Raw genomic sequence first — 17,376 nt, 5'->3', positions numbered from 1 at the left:
CGGCGGGAGGTAGCCAGATTCCCTCCGTTGGAGGGAAGCCTCACGGAGGAAACCAAACGTCTCGGGACCCACATTTCCCTCTTTGACCGAAAGCTGGGCCATGCCTGCGCACGGGCTCGGCCCTGGGGGCGTAGAGCAGACTCTAGATGGGTAGGTTGCAGGTCGCAGGTCGCAGCCGCTTCCACCGCGGGATGCAGACGGCCTGGACGAGAAGAGCGGGGAGGAGAAGGCAACGGACTGGAACAGGCGGAAATCTTCTGGATCCGTGGCGTTTTGATCATTGCCCTCGCTCCGTTTCCTCACGGTGCGGCACGGGGGAGGAAAGCCATGGGGTTCCCCAGCGGGGCTGCCCCAGCCCGGCCATTCCTCTGTCGGTATTTGTACCGGGAGCCACGGAGGCCGCGTGTGCTGTCAGTGTGGGGCTGCAGCCGGCTGTTTGAGGCAGGGCCCGGCGCTGCCCGATTAAAGGAAGCGGGGGAGAAGCCGAGGGGCCGCTGGCGGTGTCGGTGTCGCTTTCTTCCCAGCGGGGCCGGGGGGGATAACGGGGGAAGGGGACACGCTCCGGGTGGCTGCACCGGCACGGGGAGCCCCCGGGGGCTGCGTGGGGCTGAGCGGGGCGCGGCCGGCACGGGGGGGGTGGGGGGGGCCCTGAGGGGGCCCCGGTACCGGGGGGGGGTGGGGGGGGTGCGGGGCCCGCCCGCTGCGTGCCGCGCGTGCGCCTGACGCGGCGGCGGCAGCCAATGGGGCCGCGCGTTGTTGCGCGGTGCCCGCGGAAGAGCAGCGGCCGCCGGTGGGTGCCCACCGCGGGCCCGGCCTCAGCCGCCGCCGCCTCCTCCTCCTCCTCCTCCTCCTCTCGCCATGCGCTGAGCGCCCGGTGCCGCCCCCCCCACGCCTGCAGCGCGCCCCGCGCCCCCCCGAGGTGAGCGGGACCCGGCCGGGACCCCGGGTTGTGGGGGGGGGGGGGGGTGCGGGAGGGACCGGCGGGCCCAGCCGCGGGCCTCACCTCAGGCGCTCGGCGTTCTGTGGCGGCCCCCCGGTGCTGTCGGCTCCCCCGCAGCCGGCTGGGATCACCAGGACGGCCGCGAGGTGCTCAGGGCCCGGCTCCCCGCTGGTGGCTGCACGGGGCTGTCAAAGGGCCCGGCCGCTGCCCGGACCCCTGTGCTGCGATCCGAGGTGCTCGGGGCGCTGGGCACGCACCGGGCGTGGGTTTTCCATCACTATTCTCAGCACAAACTGGAAGCGTTTGCCTTTTTCCAGCTCCCGTTCCTTGTGTCTGCCACCCTACGGACTGCTTTGCTGTTGTATCCGTCCTGTGGCACCGGGGGCTGCCCGCAGCTATGGGCAGCTTCGGGTTTGGTTGTCCCGAGAGCCCGTGCCCTGCCCCAAAGTACCACCAGCAGGCTGGTTCATCCGTTCTCCCATCTCGGTTTTATGAACGTTTTATAGCTGGGAGTGCCTCTTCATTAAGAATTCATGCTGTATTTATTTCCTTTCTCAGTGTGCTCTCCCTTTCACCCCCGTGACTTCTTTTCTTTAAAAGCTTTTAAAGAGAATACTTCTGGTAACGCTTTGGGCGTGCCAGCACCCGGGTTTTGTTTCTTTTTTGTTGTTGGTTTGTTTGTTTTCTTTTTTTAAATAAGCCACTTGAGCGTATGAATAAGCTGTAAGAGATTTCTAAGAAGTGATGATATTTTAAATGCAAATAATAATAATATAATAATAAATAAGACTCGCAGTGTGCAGTGACTGGAGTATGGGCTGCCTTCTCTTGCAAGAGGACACTGGGGCAGCCTCATGCTCCTCGCTGCAATGCTGGGGAGTGCCCAGCACCAGGCTGCTACAGGAGGTGGTTTTAATGCGTAGGGCAGAAAAGCAGCTCTGCTACGTCTCGGAAATTGGTGCTTTAATTAGTCGTTACGTGCCTGGCAGCAGTAAAGGAACGTGCCCTGTCCTGCCGCGCCGTGTCGTTCTCTGAACCCGCTGTCATCTCTCAGCTGGTTGCTTGGTGTGTGCACAGCCAGGTGCCTTCACGCGTCTGAGTAATGGGCAAGGAGCAGAGAAACTGCTGTTCTAGGGACGCTCTCTTAAAACAGAGGGGTTTCCTAGCCCAGAGGGGTGTCACCGCGTCTCCTGGTGCCGAGGCTGGCCTCGGATGGTGTGAAACCCTGGAGGAGCTGCGGGTGGAAATCAGGAAACTGGTCCTTTGTAGCTGGAAGCTTAGCGAGCCTTCAGCTCACCACGTGTATTTATTTGCTTGAGTACTTCCCTGCCTGGTGCTGTTTCTTCCCCAGGAAGGATGATCTTTACGTGCACAGGGTAGCGGTGTTGGGCCAGTGTGGTCCGACAGGGCTCTGCCGGCTGCCTGTGTGGGAGCCCAGGAGCCTTCCTCCTCCTCCTCCTCTTTTCCTTCGCTCTGCCCCGGCTGCTCCCAGCACCGTGAAGCCGGCAGGAGCTGGAGAAACCCCTGCAGGGGGTGCTGGCCCTCCTGACAGCCTGGGTGTGGGTACCTGGCAGGGTGTGGGGCAGGGAAACTCCCCTGGCAGCGCCTTGCGGAGCCAATCCTGAAGCCGTCACAGCTCTGCTCTCCTTGTGCTCGCTGCTGGCTGCGGGTGGCACAAAGAGTTTCGTGTCTCGCACCGCCTGCTCCCACCCACACTCTCCTCCCAGCAGAGAGGTAGAGCTGGAGCCGCTCAGCTTTCCAGCCTTAGCTGAAAACGCTGGAAGTTTTTTCTTCTCACACTGGAAAACGCTGAGGAAGGAGAGGAAAAGCAGCTTTTAAGTACAAGATCACGGAGAAGAACAAATGTAGGGAGTTTGTCTGCCAGCTAGGGAAGGAATATCTTTTTCAACCCCTACGAAGTTGGTTGCTAGCGTCTCCTGTGGTGGCGTAGGCAGTGACTGGGTTTTGCCGACAGCGTGGTAATGAGGACAGCGGCTGGGAAATGGAGGCAGGCTCGAAATTCCCTCTCCCTGTGTTTGCACTCCGCTAGGCTGATTTTCTGGCTTTTTTAGTCACTACGTACATCTTGTGTGGAGCTGTTTATGCTAAGCCTGAAATGGCAGCGGGCCCGCGTGTGTGAGGAGCTGCCTGGGGTTCCTCGTGTTCCGGAGGAGCAGCTGCCTGCTGGAACCGTGCCGTGCTCCGCGTGTGCAAGGCGTGGGGTCTCCTCTCCCGAGCTTCTGTTGTGACCCTTTGGCTGGAGCTCCCTGCAGTGCTGCTGCCACAAAGCAGATTTTCTCTGCCGCGTCTTACCAGGGAGAGATTTACCAGCAGAACCCTCTTAGCGGTTCTTGCTCGCCGTTCCCCAGAGGAATGGCTCTATCTGGGGCAGTGGGAAGCTGTGCCTTTTGCAGTGTGCTTCAGAGACGCCTTACGTGGGTACCGGCTCACGTGAAATCTCCAGCTTCAGTGCCACAGCCTGAGCTGCAGGGTCAGGGAGCAGCCCAGAAGGCGAGTGGGAGGCTCGTGTTTGTTCTGCAGGGAGGCTGACGGAGCAGACCTTGGGAGCCCAGAGGACCGGGGATACGGATATAAAAGGAATTCCCTAACAGTGAGTGCTCTCATTTCAGGTAACTGCTGCTTGCTGCGCAGCTAGCACGACGTTTTGCCTTCTCCTCTCTTAACAGCCTCTTTCGCAGTCTGTGTCAAATTCGGGTCCTTCTCGGCAGGAGGCCAGCTGGTGGCTGCGGTGATCCCGTGCGCTTGGCTCCAGGTCCTGCGGTGTGCGCCTCGCTCTGGGCAGAGCAGGGGGCGAGGGGCAAATGCGTTCCTTAAAACGACGCCTGCAGGACTTTGGTGCTGAGGCTGGGCTGGCAGGGTGCTGCGGGTGGCAGTCCTGCCTGTGCTGGGCTGGCTCAGGCAGACAGAAATCTTTTGTTTTTGCAGGGAGCCTGAGGGCTCACTGGCACAGTTGTGTTCTCTAAAACCAAGGCTGCCCTCCGGTCTCCGTGGTGCTGAGATAACCACAGCTCTCTGTCCAAGACATTCTTGCTGGCTTGTTGTTTCTGAGGCAGGTGGGGTCTGCGTGCTGGGTGCTGGGCTGACGGCCTGAATTGGAGATGTGACAGCCCAGGGGGTTTGCGGGGAAAGCTAACCGGGATCAGCTCTGTGCACAGGAGGAGGTTGCTGCTAAAGGAGCCAAAATGAGAAGCACCAAGTCTTGAGCTGGTGCGTGCAGCTGAATCAAAAGTTGTCTGCGAAGAGCTTTCAGGCTTGCTGCTTTTGGTTCTGGCAGAAACTAAAGAAAAATGTAACACCGAGATCCAAAGGAGTCACGGACTCCCGTAGCATGACGATATCACAGCATCAGAGCCTGCTCCAGCCAGATGATGATATTACTTTCAGACCAAGGCATAAAATCCATGGTTTTGTCCTACTTTTCCCATTAAAACAGCCTTGCTTGCTTCTGCTAATTTAGGCAAGTAAGTGCTGGCAGTTTTGGGGAACAACCCCGTAGGATGTGAAGGACACGAGAGAGGAGGTGACATTTCCACCGTGCTACCTGCCTGTGAGCGCTGAGCTCCAATGCTTTGTGTAATGTGCTAGAAGTGAGGAGAGCCACATCTCCTGCAGCTCCCTCATCGCTCGTCCTCAGTGAGCCCCAACGTGGTTCCTGGAAGGAGCAGGAGCAGGAGCACGAGGTGAAAGCACCAAGTGGCGACTGCCCAGGGGATGTGCCCACGCTGGGATCCCAGGCAGCGTGTTTAATTCCCAGGGTTTTCATTCTGAAGGCATGGGTGTGCTCCGGGGACACAGAGCTGGGGGCTTTTTATTTTCCTGCCAGATGCAGGAATGTCTGCAGCGAGCTCGTACTGCCTGAGTTTGATCTCTTCCCAAAGCAGGAACAGAAGAGATCCACGTGGTGGGCACACTGCAGTGTTTTCCTCACCTTGCCTGGTTGGTAATCAGAGACGTAGCACTGGTAAGCGTTAATAGGTCCCAGAGAGCCAATTTCAAGGCTGAAAATCGTTTTTATTCACACAGGCCTGTATTTCTCAAACGCTTCTCTGTAGCTGGAAGGCAGAGCCCCTGAAAAATCTGCAGGGGCTCCTCCTGCAGCGCTTCAGCCTTGTCAGCGTGTCCTGTGGGTGCTAGGGGAGCAGGGCTGTCCTCGGGTGCCCTCTGCACGTGGCAAGAGGAGCCGTCCCGTGGTGCTGGGTGACCTGACCCAGGCTGGGTCGAGCCTGATGCCCTCCAGAGGGGCCTTCCAACCTTTTTTTTTATTATTATTCTTTGACCAGAAGAAGCAGGAGCTAGGTATCAAACCAAATACTTTATTTTTTTTTTCAAATGTTGGTTCCTCTTGCTTTGTTAAAGTTGACTTAAGTCCTAGAAGCACCTCTTTGACATTCTTGGTAATGAATTCATCATCTCTTCCAATCCGGCCGCGGTTCCGTTGTATTAAATAAAAGGAGCTCAGTTACAGGGGTATCTGGGTGGAACGCTCCCTGCGAGACCGGTAACCTAAAAACGCAGCAAGCTTAAAATGAAATGCAGAAGGGAAATCTTTACTTCTTTGCTGGAATTAGACCTTTGGCTGCTTCAGATTGAATGGTTTAATGGAAACCAAATCCCCTGTGCCAGATGGTGCAGGGCAGAGAGACGGAGCCCCCGAGCTCCCGAGTCTGGGTCTGGTTTGGGCGCTGCGCTGCTCAGCCGCAGCTCGCATGCTCCTGCCCTGCATTTTGAGCAGCTCTTGCAATTTCACCCAGGCTTTGCCACCTCCTGTTTGTTTGCAAGCGAGGGAGGATGCCAGATGTCCCTAAACACTTTGTGTTCTGTTTCCCTGGAAGGCTCATTGCTGGGCCCTGGGGGCTGTCCACGCAGTCCCAAATGAGGGTTTGCTGCCCTTACTGGGGCGGCACCTCCAGGGCAAGGAAACCCAGCCCTTGCCTTTCCAGGCAGGGAAACCCAGCTCTGGTCTGCTGCTGCACACGTTTCCATGGCATAAATTTTTTATTTGGGATTTTCATGAGCTTATCTGGACGGAAGTGGAAATCCAAGTAAAAATTCACAAAAATGGCATCTTAAGGTTTTTTGTTGTTTAAATCCAAGCCATGTGTGTGGGATGCATGAGGCAGAATCAGTGTTAAAGCCTGTCCCGTAGTGCTGAACAGGAGAAATCTTAACGTGTCGGATCGCCTGTCCAGGCTTTGAAGGCGTGGAGCTGCTTGAGGGATTTTCAAAAGCATTTAAGGAGCTTTTTGCCAAATTCGAGTAAGCATCGAGCTTTATCTTGCATTTGAGCTCCCTGTTGAATTTGGAGCGCTGATTCTAAGCTAAACTCAAACTGAGACCTGCTCCTGCATGGTGGGAGCTGGAGGTGCTGGTGGTGCAAATAGGTCGGTGCCCACACGCCCCTCGGAGCGCTGGGTGGGCACTGGTAGCTCAGGGGTCCTGCCCATCCGCTGGGCTGCTGCTGGAAGCTGAATGCTCTGCTGCTTTTTGGACAGAGGTGTGAAATGCTGACCTTCAGTTCATTAAAGCTAGGACTTACCGATGCCGAATGTGCATGACATTGTTTTTAAGTAGTAGCTTTGGATCTTACACTCTGCTTTAATTTTAATTGCACGTTAAGTCAGCTTGTTTATTTAACGTCCTTACTATTTCTGTTCATCCTATTCCCGTTGCTGCCAAATGTTACTGAGAATATGATGAGTTCCTCTGCAGCTGTCCAACGCACACAAGGCCAAAATTGCTCTCTTAGATCTGGGGTTTAGAGATAACGTTTTGCAGTTTGACTCAGTGAAGTAAGGCAGAAGACTGCTACAGATGCTCAAAGCCTTTGGTCAAAGCCCGGTGAGGCAGAGAGGCAGAGCATCAAGTCAGCTGCAGCAGTCCCAGGCTGTGGCCGTCACCTGAACACAGGCTGACACCTGAGAAAAAGTTATTAAAAGAAAGGAGGTAATGTCACTGCGGGTTTCCAAAATGGATCGGATCTCCTCTGATGAGCTGCGTGGGGCTGAAGCGCTTTGCCTTGCAGCAGCCACTGCATGGCCTCAGAGGTCAGCACTTGGTGTCTTGGTGTTGCAGTAGATAAATAGCTGATACCTAGAGGTGTCTTTAACACTGATGTTGGCTTTTTCCTTCATAATTCCAACACGCCTTTGTCCTGTAAAACCAAGCTGGCTCTAGAAGTGGTGCTTACAGGTGGAGCTTCTCTTGGCACAGTCATATCCTGCCAGCTCTTAGGGCGGGATGTTGCCAGCAAATGTGGGTGAGGTTTTATTTTCACTCAAGTGTTTCGCTGCTCTGATTGTGCTGCTGTTGTGATCTCAAGTTCTCCCTAATGGGAGAAAGGAAAGGAGGGACTTAGAAATAAATTCTGGGAGCAGCTCTAATGGTTGTGCTGGGGATGTACAACGACATGCCACGTGAGTGAATTTCTGCCTCACCTTACTGTCAGGTGCTTCGTTGTAACCTCACTTTTCTGCGTGGCAAGAAAACCTGGGACTTCTCTGTGGATTGAAAGACTTTGTGTGATGGCACATTGTTCAGATCCTTGGTCTCACCTGCTCCGTGCCCAGCTGTGGCACCCTTCCCAGCAGAGTTGGGGGTGGTTCCATCCTCACGTCTGCAGCAGGAGGAAGGATGCTCACTGGCACTGATATCTTCCCAGCACAAAGACCACGGATGCATCTCCCACCTCCTGCTTTCCCTGCCCATCTTTGTCTTCTGGGGCAGCTCCAGAGCTCCTTAGAAGCCACAAGCTCCCTGAGAGGGCAGAGAACGGCATGCCCAAACCCAGGGGGTCCCCGCAGCTGGCAGCACGTGGTTAGCTTGGCAAGAAGCTGCTACTGAAAACGTTTGAACTACCCCAGCAGCATCTAAAGGGCACAGAGGGGCTGATGCTGTGGTGCCTGGCGTGGCACAGCGTTCACATCCTGCATGCCTGTGTTGGAGGCCCTGCCCTGCACATACAGAAATGCTTTGAGTCTGGCGTGGGCAGGCTCTGGGTTTTGGCACAGGTTGTTTCTTCCTCAGAAACCATTTTCTGGGCACGTCCTTCCCGGTAGCTGTCTCTTCATGTGACTTGGTCTAAGTGTTTTTCCCCATGTGGGCAGTAGTTCCTGAATATCTAAGTTCTTAATGGTTAAAGCAGGTGTTCTTCTTCCCTGCAGGTGCCCACTACAAATTTTCCCAGTTTCTTGAGAGCTGTGTGCAAACCAAACCTATCTTCGAGTGCTCCCAAGACACAAAGGCGCCCAGTCGGCGTCCTGCCTGCAGTCCACGGAGGCTGCTGGCTGCAGCAGGAGCAGTGATCGTGTGGCCTGCCTGTGATTACGGACAGTAGGTGCTTCAGACAAGGCCAAAAAATAATGATGATTATGAAACGCTGTCAGAGCTGATAATCAGCTTATGCGTGAGGATTTGGAGTTCCTCTGTCATTAGTCTAAGTGGTGTCACTCCCATGTCACGGCCACTTGTGCATCATTAATCTCACAACTTTCTCTTCGTTTTCTTCCACAACTTGCTGCAAATCTGGGGAGTGCAGAAGCATTTCTGATTGTTTGCTGTCTCTAATTCCAGCTGCTCTCCTTTCTCCCAGCACTGAGAGCGAGCGACCTTTCTCTCTACTGCTCTTAGCTGCTTTGTGCTGTCGTGGTTGATTTTATCTTTGCCAAGTGCCAACTTGCTAGCTCGTGTACCAATGAGCTACAGGTTTGGAGGCACCTTCAGTAATCGCTCTATGAACTAGTTGTAAAGCACATGTGAGAGTGCCTGAAATATGATTGATTTTGCCTTTTTGAAAGGACGTTGAGTGAGCCCCTTTTCTGGCCTACTATTTTCTATGGCTAAAAACAGTGTAGGTTTTTGTGGGGGTGTTCTGTGCCTTCGCTGTTGAAGACAGAGTGCCCAAAGGTCTCTTGAAAATCCAGTGGTAGTTAAATGCTTTTTGTGCTGGATACCTTCATGGCATAGGTTATTTCTTTCTGCATTCATGCCTGTGGGATCTTAGTTTAGTAGGCACTAACTAGAGGCAAATAGTTGCCTCTTAGCTGGCTGGTGTGAGCACACAAGGCTCCGTGTATTCCAAAGTGATTGGCCACAAAACGTGGGCCACTTCACATTCAGCGTGTTGCCACAAAATCCTTGTCCTGTGAAATTCTGTGGTTTCCGCTAAATTGCCTTTACTTTTCCTCGTGGATGGCAGGCTCGTTGCCCGCCGTGGCCCAGCCTGTTTCAGCAGTGCTGGCAGTGCTGATGTTCCGCTTCCCTCCTTCAGCTTTCCGCCCTGCCTGCCTGTGCTGCAGGCCACCTTAGCTGCCCTCTAGCTCCTGGCCTCTTTGTGCCATCCAAATGGTTCCTCGCCCCTCGAAGTCCTGCATGCTCACACTTTTTATATCTCTAAATGAACTTATTATTTTTGTTTGCAAATAGTAGTGGTTAGAAAGACTGAAAAACCTCCTGGGATAAATGGTTTTGATGATCTCCGTGGTGGCAGTGTGTCCTGTTCTCCACACTTGGTCACTCCCATTAACTGTCATCCTTGAACGCTGCTAACGAGCTGCATGGCTGCAGAGTGCCATGGCCAGAAGGGCCTTGGAGCCCTACAGCAACTTTTGGTAGGTCGCGGGACATCTTAGCAGTGGGACTGCTGCAAGGTGGTGCTGTGAACCTGTAGGAACTGTTTGTCTCTGCAAGCAAACATTCCTGCGAGATAAAATACCATTTAAATCAGTTCTATTTGGCCATGACGACCGCTGCTGTGCCTCGCTTCGCCTGCCCCCAAAATGGCATCCTAGCTTGCTTCCACATCTCCCCTACAGCTTCGCACCTGTATTTTCTTAAACCTTTTGCTAACTTTTCATTCTCACTGTGGGCACCAAGCCGTGCCTAAAGCACCATCTCAAACACCTGCTTTTCTTGTGCCCTACATCCTCCCCAAGGCAGCCAGACAGGTGGGTGGCTCTCGGTGCTGCCATAAAGCTCCTCCTGGCACTGTGTCTACAGAAGACCTGGCAGTAGGTTTCTAGTGAGCTGTTAACTGCAGGTTTCCACAGAGATCCCTGTTATAATCCACAGTTCTGCAGCGTAGTCTGTAGATTTCCTGCTCTCTGCCCTGAAGAGCTCTTTGCTGGTGCAGCAGGTAGCGTAACAGAGCTGGCTCCAGTGCTGTTATAAAGCCTGGCTTCTGCCAGTGCAGCCCACAGGAGGAGGTGTCTTAACCCAGAAAACTAGCTTGGAAAGGCAATTCTTAAAGCATGAATCTTACAAGCTGTTTTTCTGCACAGTTGCCCAAAACAGGCCTGATTTGGGGCTGGGGCTGGGGCTCTGGGCTCTCACAAAGCCTTTTCTGCTGCACGTAACCAGAAGGCACCGTGCCCTCCTGTGCGTGTGTGGCACATTGGAGTTTCCCTTTGGAGCAGCCTTTGGAAGCAGGCAGGCTTGGCAGTTTTAGATCTGGCTTTAAATGGGTAGACAGGGAAAAGCAATTCTCATCTGATGCAAAGCTGAGAGATCCAGCGCATTCTCAGGGTGGCGCCGAACACGTGTGGGGCTGACAAACGGTTTGTGTCGGTTCTGCTTCTGCACTCCGCGCTGCTCCGGGCTCTGCTAACACCAGTGTGCCACGGGGCTGTGTGGAGGGACAGGGCTTGGGTCTCGAGTGTTCACCTGGGTATTTGTGAAACAAGCAGTGCCAGGCAGGGGCCTTGTATTTTCTTGCATTTAAATTTTCTTCAAATGTGTAAAGCACCCAGGTTTGGGCGTGCGATGCACAGAGGACGGAGCGAGTCCGTGCTCGCATGCCTGGTGCTGGGAGGGGAGTTACCCCGCTCAGCAGGGTGCTCGTGGCTTTGTCTGGCTTTTTTAAAGCTGGCTTCAGCTCCAGGATAATGCACAATGCCCGCCTAGCTCTTGAAGAATACAACATTAGACAAACACGAACTGATCCTTGCAGGAACGTGTCCTGTGCTGGCCCTGCCTCTCCTGTAGCGGCTGCTCCGTGCTGTGAGGTGCCCGCCTTCCCTGCTCAGTATTGACAATCCGCTGCTCTCACGGGTGTTCGTTTAGCTCCAGTTTGTCAGTGCTGAGACTATTTTTAAACGGTTGGCTGAGAAAGGGCGTTGACTTATAGGAGCATCGAAACCTCTCAGGAATTAGAAGATTTATGAGCAAGAGGAGCGCTGCTGGTGCAAACCCGCGTGCCTGCATGCGGAGCGACAGCGGGGGCCTGGAGCCTCGCCATGGCCGGAGCTGCTCTGCTCCTGTGCTCTCCTTTTTCCCAGCCTGGAGCCTGTCCTGCAGTATTGCGGAGCTGGTGGGATTTTTAAAGGAAGCTGCTCAAAGGGCAGAGCCAGCCCAGCAGGAGCCTGCTGAAATCGGTTCCTTCTCAAGTCCCCGAGCCTCAAAGCAAGAGCACCGGAGAGCTGAGCGTCCCTTCCTACAGCAGGGAGTGCACTCGTGCTGCTCTGTGCAGCTTTGCCCTTATAACTCAGCATTTCAAAACCAAGATTTGGATCTCCTTCTTCCTATCTGATAGCTTTTTAAAGAGGTCTGAGGACACTGGAAGTGTCCTGTGCATGGTTAGCAGGGCTGTGGCCATACTGTGGTGAAGGAGAGGGGGCTTTGGGGATTTCTGTGTTTGAGTGTGCTCTGCTGGGCTGCAGAGCCAGCACCCGGGGAGCTGTAGTGCATAGCAATGAGGGGAAACTGTCCCATTTCTCCAGCAGAAGTTATAAAATGCAAAAAATAATCTAAAAGCCCTACTTACATGTGAAGTGGAGATCAGAGGATTGTGTAAGGGGACTTTGTAGATATTCTTCTAGTAGTGCTTCCTTTTTAAGCTCTTTGTTTAATTTTGTTTTGACAAAATGTTGATCCCGTGCAGAGATTGGAAGAGCTCCACGCGTTGGAAGGCACGCTTGGCATGCTTCTGGCTGCATTCAATGCAGCGTCCCTCTCTGCTCTTCTGGTCTCGGTTGTGCCACGTGCTCCTTCTCACCAGCATCAGCAGCCTGCCCCGTGCTTGTCACCGCAGCTGTCACCTGTGTGGCCATCGTGGTGCTGGCAGGCTGTGCCAGGACACGAAGTGAGCAGTGAGCTGCACCCGGCCTCTTGGCACCAGGGGTCCTGGTCGCTGCTCGAGCTGGTGATGCCACAGTTTGCTTCAGCTCTTTTGAACCTGTTCTGCTCGGAAGAGAATTCCCTTGGTACCGGGAGCTGCCTGTGCACAGATGCCAGCCTGAAGCCGAGTTGGAGCTGTCTGGTCAAACCTAACGTGCTTTCTTCTCTTGCAGGCGTGAATGACAGAGGAGGTGCCTCCGACTGCACTTTCCGACGTAAACCTGCGTCTTCTCTGCCACGATGACATAGACACGGTGAAACAGCTCTGTGGTGACTGGTTCCCAATCGAGTACGTTCCTGGTCGTGGGTACGAGGTGGCGGGGATCTAGAAACACGGGGTGTGGGGCTGCACTGCTCCGGCTCAGAGCTGAGACTGAAGGCTCTGCAGCCATCTGGGCTGCTGCTACGACAGCAGCGCGTCCTGACCCTTCTACGTGCTGTGGTGGTGTCCCTGTTCAGGAGCTGCTGTCACCTGTCCTTCAGAGCCCCAACAGCATCTGAAAGTTCAGAACGCAGCCGTTGGCAGGAACATGGGCATTGTCACTAAGGGGGTGGATCAGCTTCTTGGGAAAGACTGTAAGACATGGGAAAGGATCGTACCTGCAGGAAGAGAAACAGTGTCTCTGTGCTTGTGGAGTGAAGGTGTGTTCTTGAGTGTGTGCCAGGAGAGTGTTCTCAGAGTGAACCAAACCAACAAGGAGCTCCTGTTCCTACGGGGTGTTGCTCTGAATGTCCCAGGAGGGAGACCAGACAGTGCTTGCTGTGTGCCTGGGGTCCCTTTTTCTCCTGCAGCGGCATGCTGTGCTGTCCCCAGCTCACAGGGCCATTTGCACCCTCTGAAGTGGGCTTTTGTTGAGCCCAAACCTCTGGACGCAGGAAACTTGTGCAAAACTAAGCAGCAAAGGCCTCACAGATTTTTTATCAAATATATTCTGTCAGGATAAATAATTTTATAGCCCTTGTGAGACACAGGCTGCACAAAGCACCTTCCTGATGAGAAGCTGCTGGCAGTGCCATTGAAGGAGGCGATATTGCTGCAATGATGGAAGCGAAGGCTCTGGGCAATGAATATAAAATGCAAGTTTGTCTTAGCAAGGCAGCAGACCATGACAGGAGCAACCTCCGTGGCTTCTTAAGTGCAACTGGGGGAAAAAAGCATGCTGCCAAATGGGGTACAACAGCAGTTTGTTTCATGGTACCATACAGCAGTTAAGTCAGGAAAGGTAGATAACGTACTGGCCCAGAATTTATGGAGTAAGTTAAGCTTATAGCATAGAAAGAGCTCAGCCATGTGTCAGTCCAAAGCTCCTTGACTACATTTCCCTGCAGAACACAGATCTTTCAGCTTCCCTCCCTCAGTCTTGTCTAAAATTGGCTTGCGGTTCCAGTGACTGGCACTTAAAGATGCTGCTGCTTGTTTGAAGTGGAGTGCAATGTTGGCTGCTCCTGTGGGATCTGTTCTCCAAATGTTCCTGTTCTTTCTTCCTTCCCAGGTACCCTGACTCATGGTACCGAGATATCACTTCCAACAAGAAGTTCTTTTCCCTCGCAGCCACATACAGAGGCTCCATCGTGGGAATGATAGTAGCAGAGATCAAGAGCAGAACAAAGGTGCATAAAGAGGTAGGAGGACTCTGCTTCAGTACAAGATACCTCGCTTCTTGATGTGCTTAATTGGGATGGGGCCTGTTTGGGGTAGTTTTCCCGCCTCTGCTCAGGAGCTGTCGGGAGTTAATTGTGAAAAAGCAAGAACGTGATTTCCAGCTAATGAAGCAGGGGTGGTGGGATGTGTTTGAACATGGGCTGCTGAGCAGCCCGTTACCAGAAAGCCTGTTCCTGCTGCCTGATGTGCTGCATGGAGGCATCAGGTAATGCAGTCGTAGACTAAAAGCCACTTTAATAATTCTTTTGCCAGCCTGTTTTCAGTGTGCCTGGTCATTGCTAGTGGCTGAGGTCTGTGTACCTGCTCCTCTCTTATGCAAGGCATGACCTTCCTTAGCTGTACTGAGTCACTCCTGAGAGCTGTGACTTCCTGCAGCAGCAATTGTCCTTCGTTCGCTGTCGCTGTCTTGAACACAAAACAGAGGTGGCCAGTCTGCAGGAATTTCAGGCCACAGGGATGACAGTTTGGAGGTCAGGAGAGACAGCACAGTATGGTCAGAGTGCTGAAGAAGAGGTGGTCACTGAAGACAGTGAGATAAAAGACCCCCTAGGTTATGGCAGGGAGAACAACACAGGAGAGTGGCTTAAAAAAATCCCAAACATAGCATTGTACCAGCTACTAGGAAGAAAATTAACTGTGTCCTAACTGAAACCAGGACACACTGGTAGGAACCAGGAGCGCTGAGTGGCACTGGTCTCTTCACTCTAGCTATCTGGCTTCACCTCAGAGCTACCCAAAGTCAAACTGTCTTCAGCAACTCTAACAAAAGGCTCTTGTTCTAGCCAAACTGAAAGCCAGGGGCGTGTTCAGGTACTGTTCTAAGCAACTGGGACTGTGGAGCATGTTTCTTGTCCTCCACGGCACTACAGCTCAGACTGAGAATGCAGGCAATAAAGACTATCCCTGATAAACTACAGGGAATTGATCTAGACACTGATGCATAACTCCAAAAATGGCAGTTTGAATCCTTCTCGGTGAAGAGTGCAGGTATTTGTGGGCTTGGAGACATAACGTATATAGTAAGGAAACATCATGATGTGTGCTCTGCAATCGGAAGGATGATAGGGAAGCAGGAATATCACCTAGAGGACCGTGCTCATTTCATTTTTCTCCCCACCTCCTTTCCCAGAAGCTTCAGCTAGGACTCCTCACTGAAGGGAAAATTCCTGCTAAAGCCTTGTTTTCAGGTGTTCCAGTGCAGGATTCTTGCTTTCTCCTCTGCCTCCCCACATATCTTACTAAATAACTTGTCATATCTCTACCCAGGATGGAGACATCCTAGCTTCCAGTTTTCCTGTGGACACTCAAGTTGCTTACATCCTAAGTCTTGGAGTGGTGAAGGAGTTCAGGAAACATGGAATAGGTAAGATGCTGCTACGTGACAGTTCTGTTGCTGTCCTACTTGCTACACCTGACTACTGGACTGAAGAGCTGCACCGTGCAACTCCAATTCCCTTCTGAGACAAACTTGTCTGTGACTTGTCCCGGCAGTTAAGGTGATGCTCTCACATCCCCCTTGTGCTGGCAGTGCAGGTACACTGAGAAGTTTTTGTTGGTGTAACAGCACAATGTACAAATGGTTCTGCAGAGTGCAGTCCCTCTCATTCCCAGGGGACAGCTGAGCACACCCAAAAGTTGCACTCCTGCTGCTGTCTGCACCAAGAGTCTGAGAAAAGCTGCCGAGGCTGAGAAGTCCTCGTACTTTGTCACTCATCCTGGAGCAGGGTTTGAAGCCTGTCTGGTAGGGACAAAAGGGGAGCGTGTACTCCCTGCCTTCTGCTTTTCTTCCACGGGTGTCAGAAGCCTGGTACCTGAGGCAGAAAAGTAGCTGCTCTTAAACTTGCAACTTAAACAAATAGAACAGATGTTTAGGGAAAGATGGACTGGGAAAAGAGCATAACTCAGACCTGGTTTAGCCTGTCAAGAGCACATAAAGGTGAGCTCTGAGTGCCTGCTGCAACACACAGCAATTCTGCAGCCATTTGGAAACCTGCAGTCAGAAGGGGCCCAGCTCCGTTTAGAGCAGGATGTGTTTTGTCATCAAATAAGTGCCCTGCTGCTGCAATTTCAAGCATAATCTGCATTTTTGATCTGCAAAAGGGAGTAGCCCAGGTTTGGCAGGATGACCCAGTTGCACACCTGGAGTCTCTTCAGTGGGTACAGGTATCAGCTTCTTTTCCTCGAGTCCTCCCTTCTTCCCCACTCATGTTTAGAAAGGTACAAACTGATGTGATGTGTTAAAAAGTGACTAGAAGAGACATCGATGGGACTGCTGCATTTAAAACTTAAATTGAAATGCTGCTTTGTCTAAATTTTCTGTACACAGAAGAAAATGATTGCACGGAATAATGTTCAAAAGTTAGTAAGGGGGTCTTCTGTTCTGTAAAAGCTGTTTTGAGTCCCAGTTTCCAAATCCTATTTTTTTCAGCTCCATGTTGCTGGAATTTTCTCCTTTCAGTATCAGCATTTCCTGTATCCATTAAATCTAGGTAGCATGTCGCTATGCTTTCTGAAGATCTTTGGACTTGCATCTGTAGCAAAACAACCTAAAAAAGCTTCCTGCTGCTGCTTTTTCTGAGACCTTTCCCTTTTCAAGTGTTTTTCTACTTGTGTTTGAAGCTTCAGTCTTTCACTCAGGAGGCTTTTCAGCCCAGGCACACTTTTAAGCATTAAATCTCTGAATTTTCTCCGGCAGACATTGGAAGGCTTTGGTTCTCTGCTATTCTTAAACCAGAGGGCAGTTGGGTTACTGTGAGTCATGAGTGGCATATCTCATAACAAAATCAAACCGTCCTCCTGTTGAGGTCTCCAAGTGTCTTTTTGTACTTGGCTGATAGAAACTCCTGCTAAGTCTCACGTAACCATAGGGTCACTGCTGTTGACTTCTGCTCCAAAACCCTGTGGGCCCTGCCGAAAATCATCTGTGCCCTGGGGATTGTGAAACAGCAGTGTAAATCTCATCCGTGTGCTTGTATTAGCTAAAGGATTTCTGCTGCACCTGACGGAGGAAGTTAGCCCTGCAGGTTCTGCGGGTCCTTCGGGCCGTGCCTGGATGAACCTCCAGGGCCAGTCTTCCGTGGCTGGGATATCCTCTGGGCCCTGCTCTGCTCTTCCCCTGCTGGCTAGTGGCTGTGGCCAAGTCAGGTTGAGTGAGACTGTGCCTCACCTCTTCTCCTAAGAAGGGGACTTAAAATCCTGCCAATTCTTTTATTTAAATTTGAATTCAGTAGACACAACGCCGTAACCTGCTTGTAAAGTCCTGCTTTGACTCTGCTGTTTTAAATGGCTCTAAAATAAACATGATGGGACTGATAGCACTGAAAATGACTCACTGGCCTTACCCAAAGCCAAGAGCTGCTTGCCTGGGGATGAGTATCATTGGCAGGTTTCTGTGCCTGACTTATCTTTGTGGTTATTGAATCAGAAACATTTCTGCCTTTATAAACCTGTTCTGCGAAACTGCTCATAGCTGAGGTGAGGCTCATATTAAAGCCACGGAGCACTGTCCTGTTTAATGCCTGTGTGAAGCTCTGGGGAATGAGTGGGATCTGGGGTCCTCGAATGTGGGCAGCAATTGCTGCTGAGCTGCTGGGTGCTCGAGATCTCAGCTGGGAGCTTTGAAGCCCCGTGCTGTCCCTTAGCA

General features: G+C 52.6%; 1 protein-coding gene across 4 annotated transcripts in view; it reads left to right on the top strand.

Moving 5' to 3' along the window:
• The window catches only part of NAA60 (N-alpha-acetyltransferase 60, NatF catalytic subunit), a 30,705-nt gene that overhangs the window by 8,724 nt on the left and 4,605 nt on the right, over window positions 1-17,376 (top strand). Inside the window, exons 1-4 of one of the 4 annotated variants that reach the window (XM_082772707.1) lie at window positions 24-150; window positions 12,244-12,359; window positions 13,564-13,693; window positions 15,000-15,096. In XM_082772707.1, the coding sequence (XP_082628833.1) occupies window positions 12,250-12,359; window positions 13,564-13,693; window positions 15,000-15,096 (337 nt within the window). In that variant the 5' untranslated portion in view covers window positions 24-150; window positions 12,244-12,249. Of the gene's footprint in view, window positions 1-23; window positions 151-174; window positions 305-796; window positions 920-12,241; window positions 12,360-13,563; window positions 13,694-14,999; window positions 15,097-17,376 lie in introns of those variants that run through there. The other 3 variants (XM_082772705.1, XM_082772704.1, XM_082772706.1) reach the window with 3 other exon arrangements.

The sequence above is a fragment of the Aythya marila genome, assembly GCF_965140915.1.
Source record: "Aythya marila genome assembly, chromosome: 15".
NCBI classification, from domain to species: domain Eukaryota; kingdom Metazoa; phylum Chordata; class Aves; order Anseriformes; family Anatidae; genus Aythya; species Aythya marila.
This window is presented reverse-complemented; position numbering and strand designations above follow the sequence as displayed.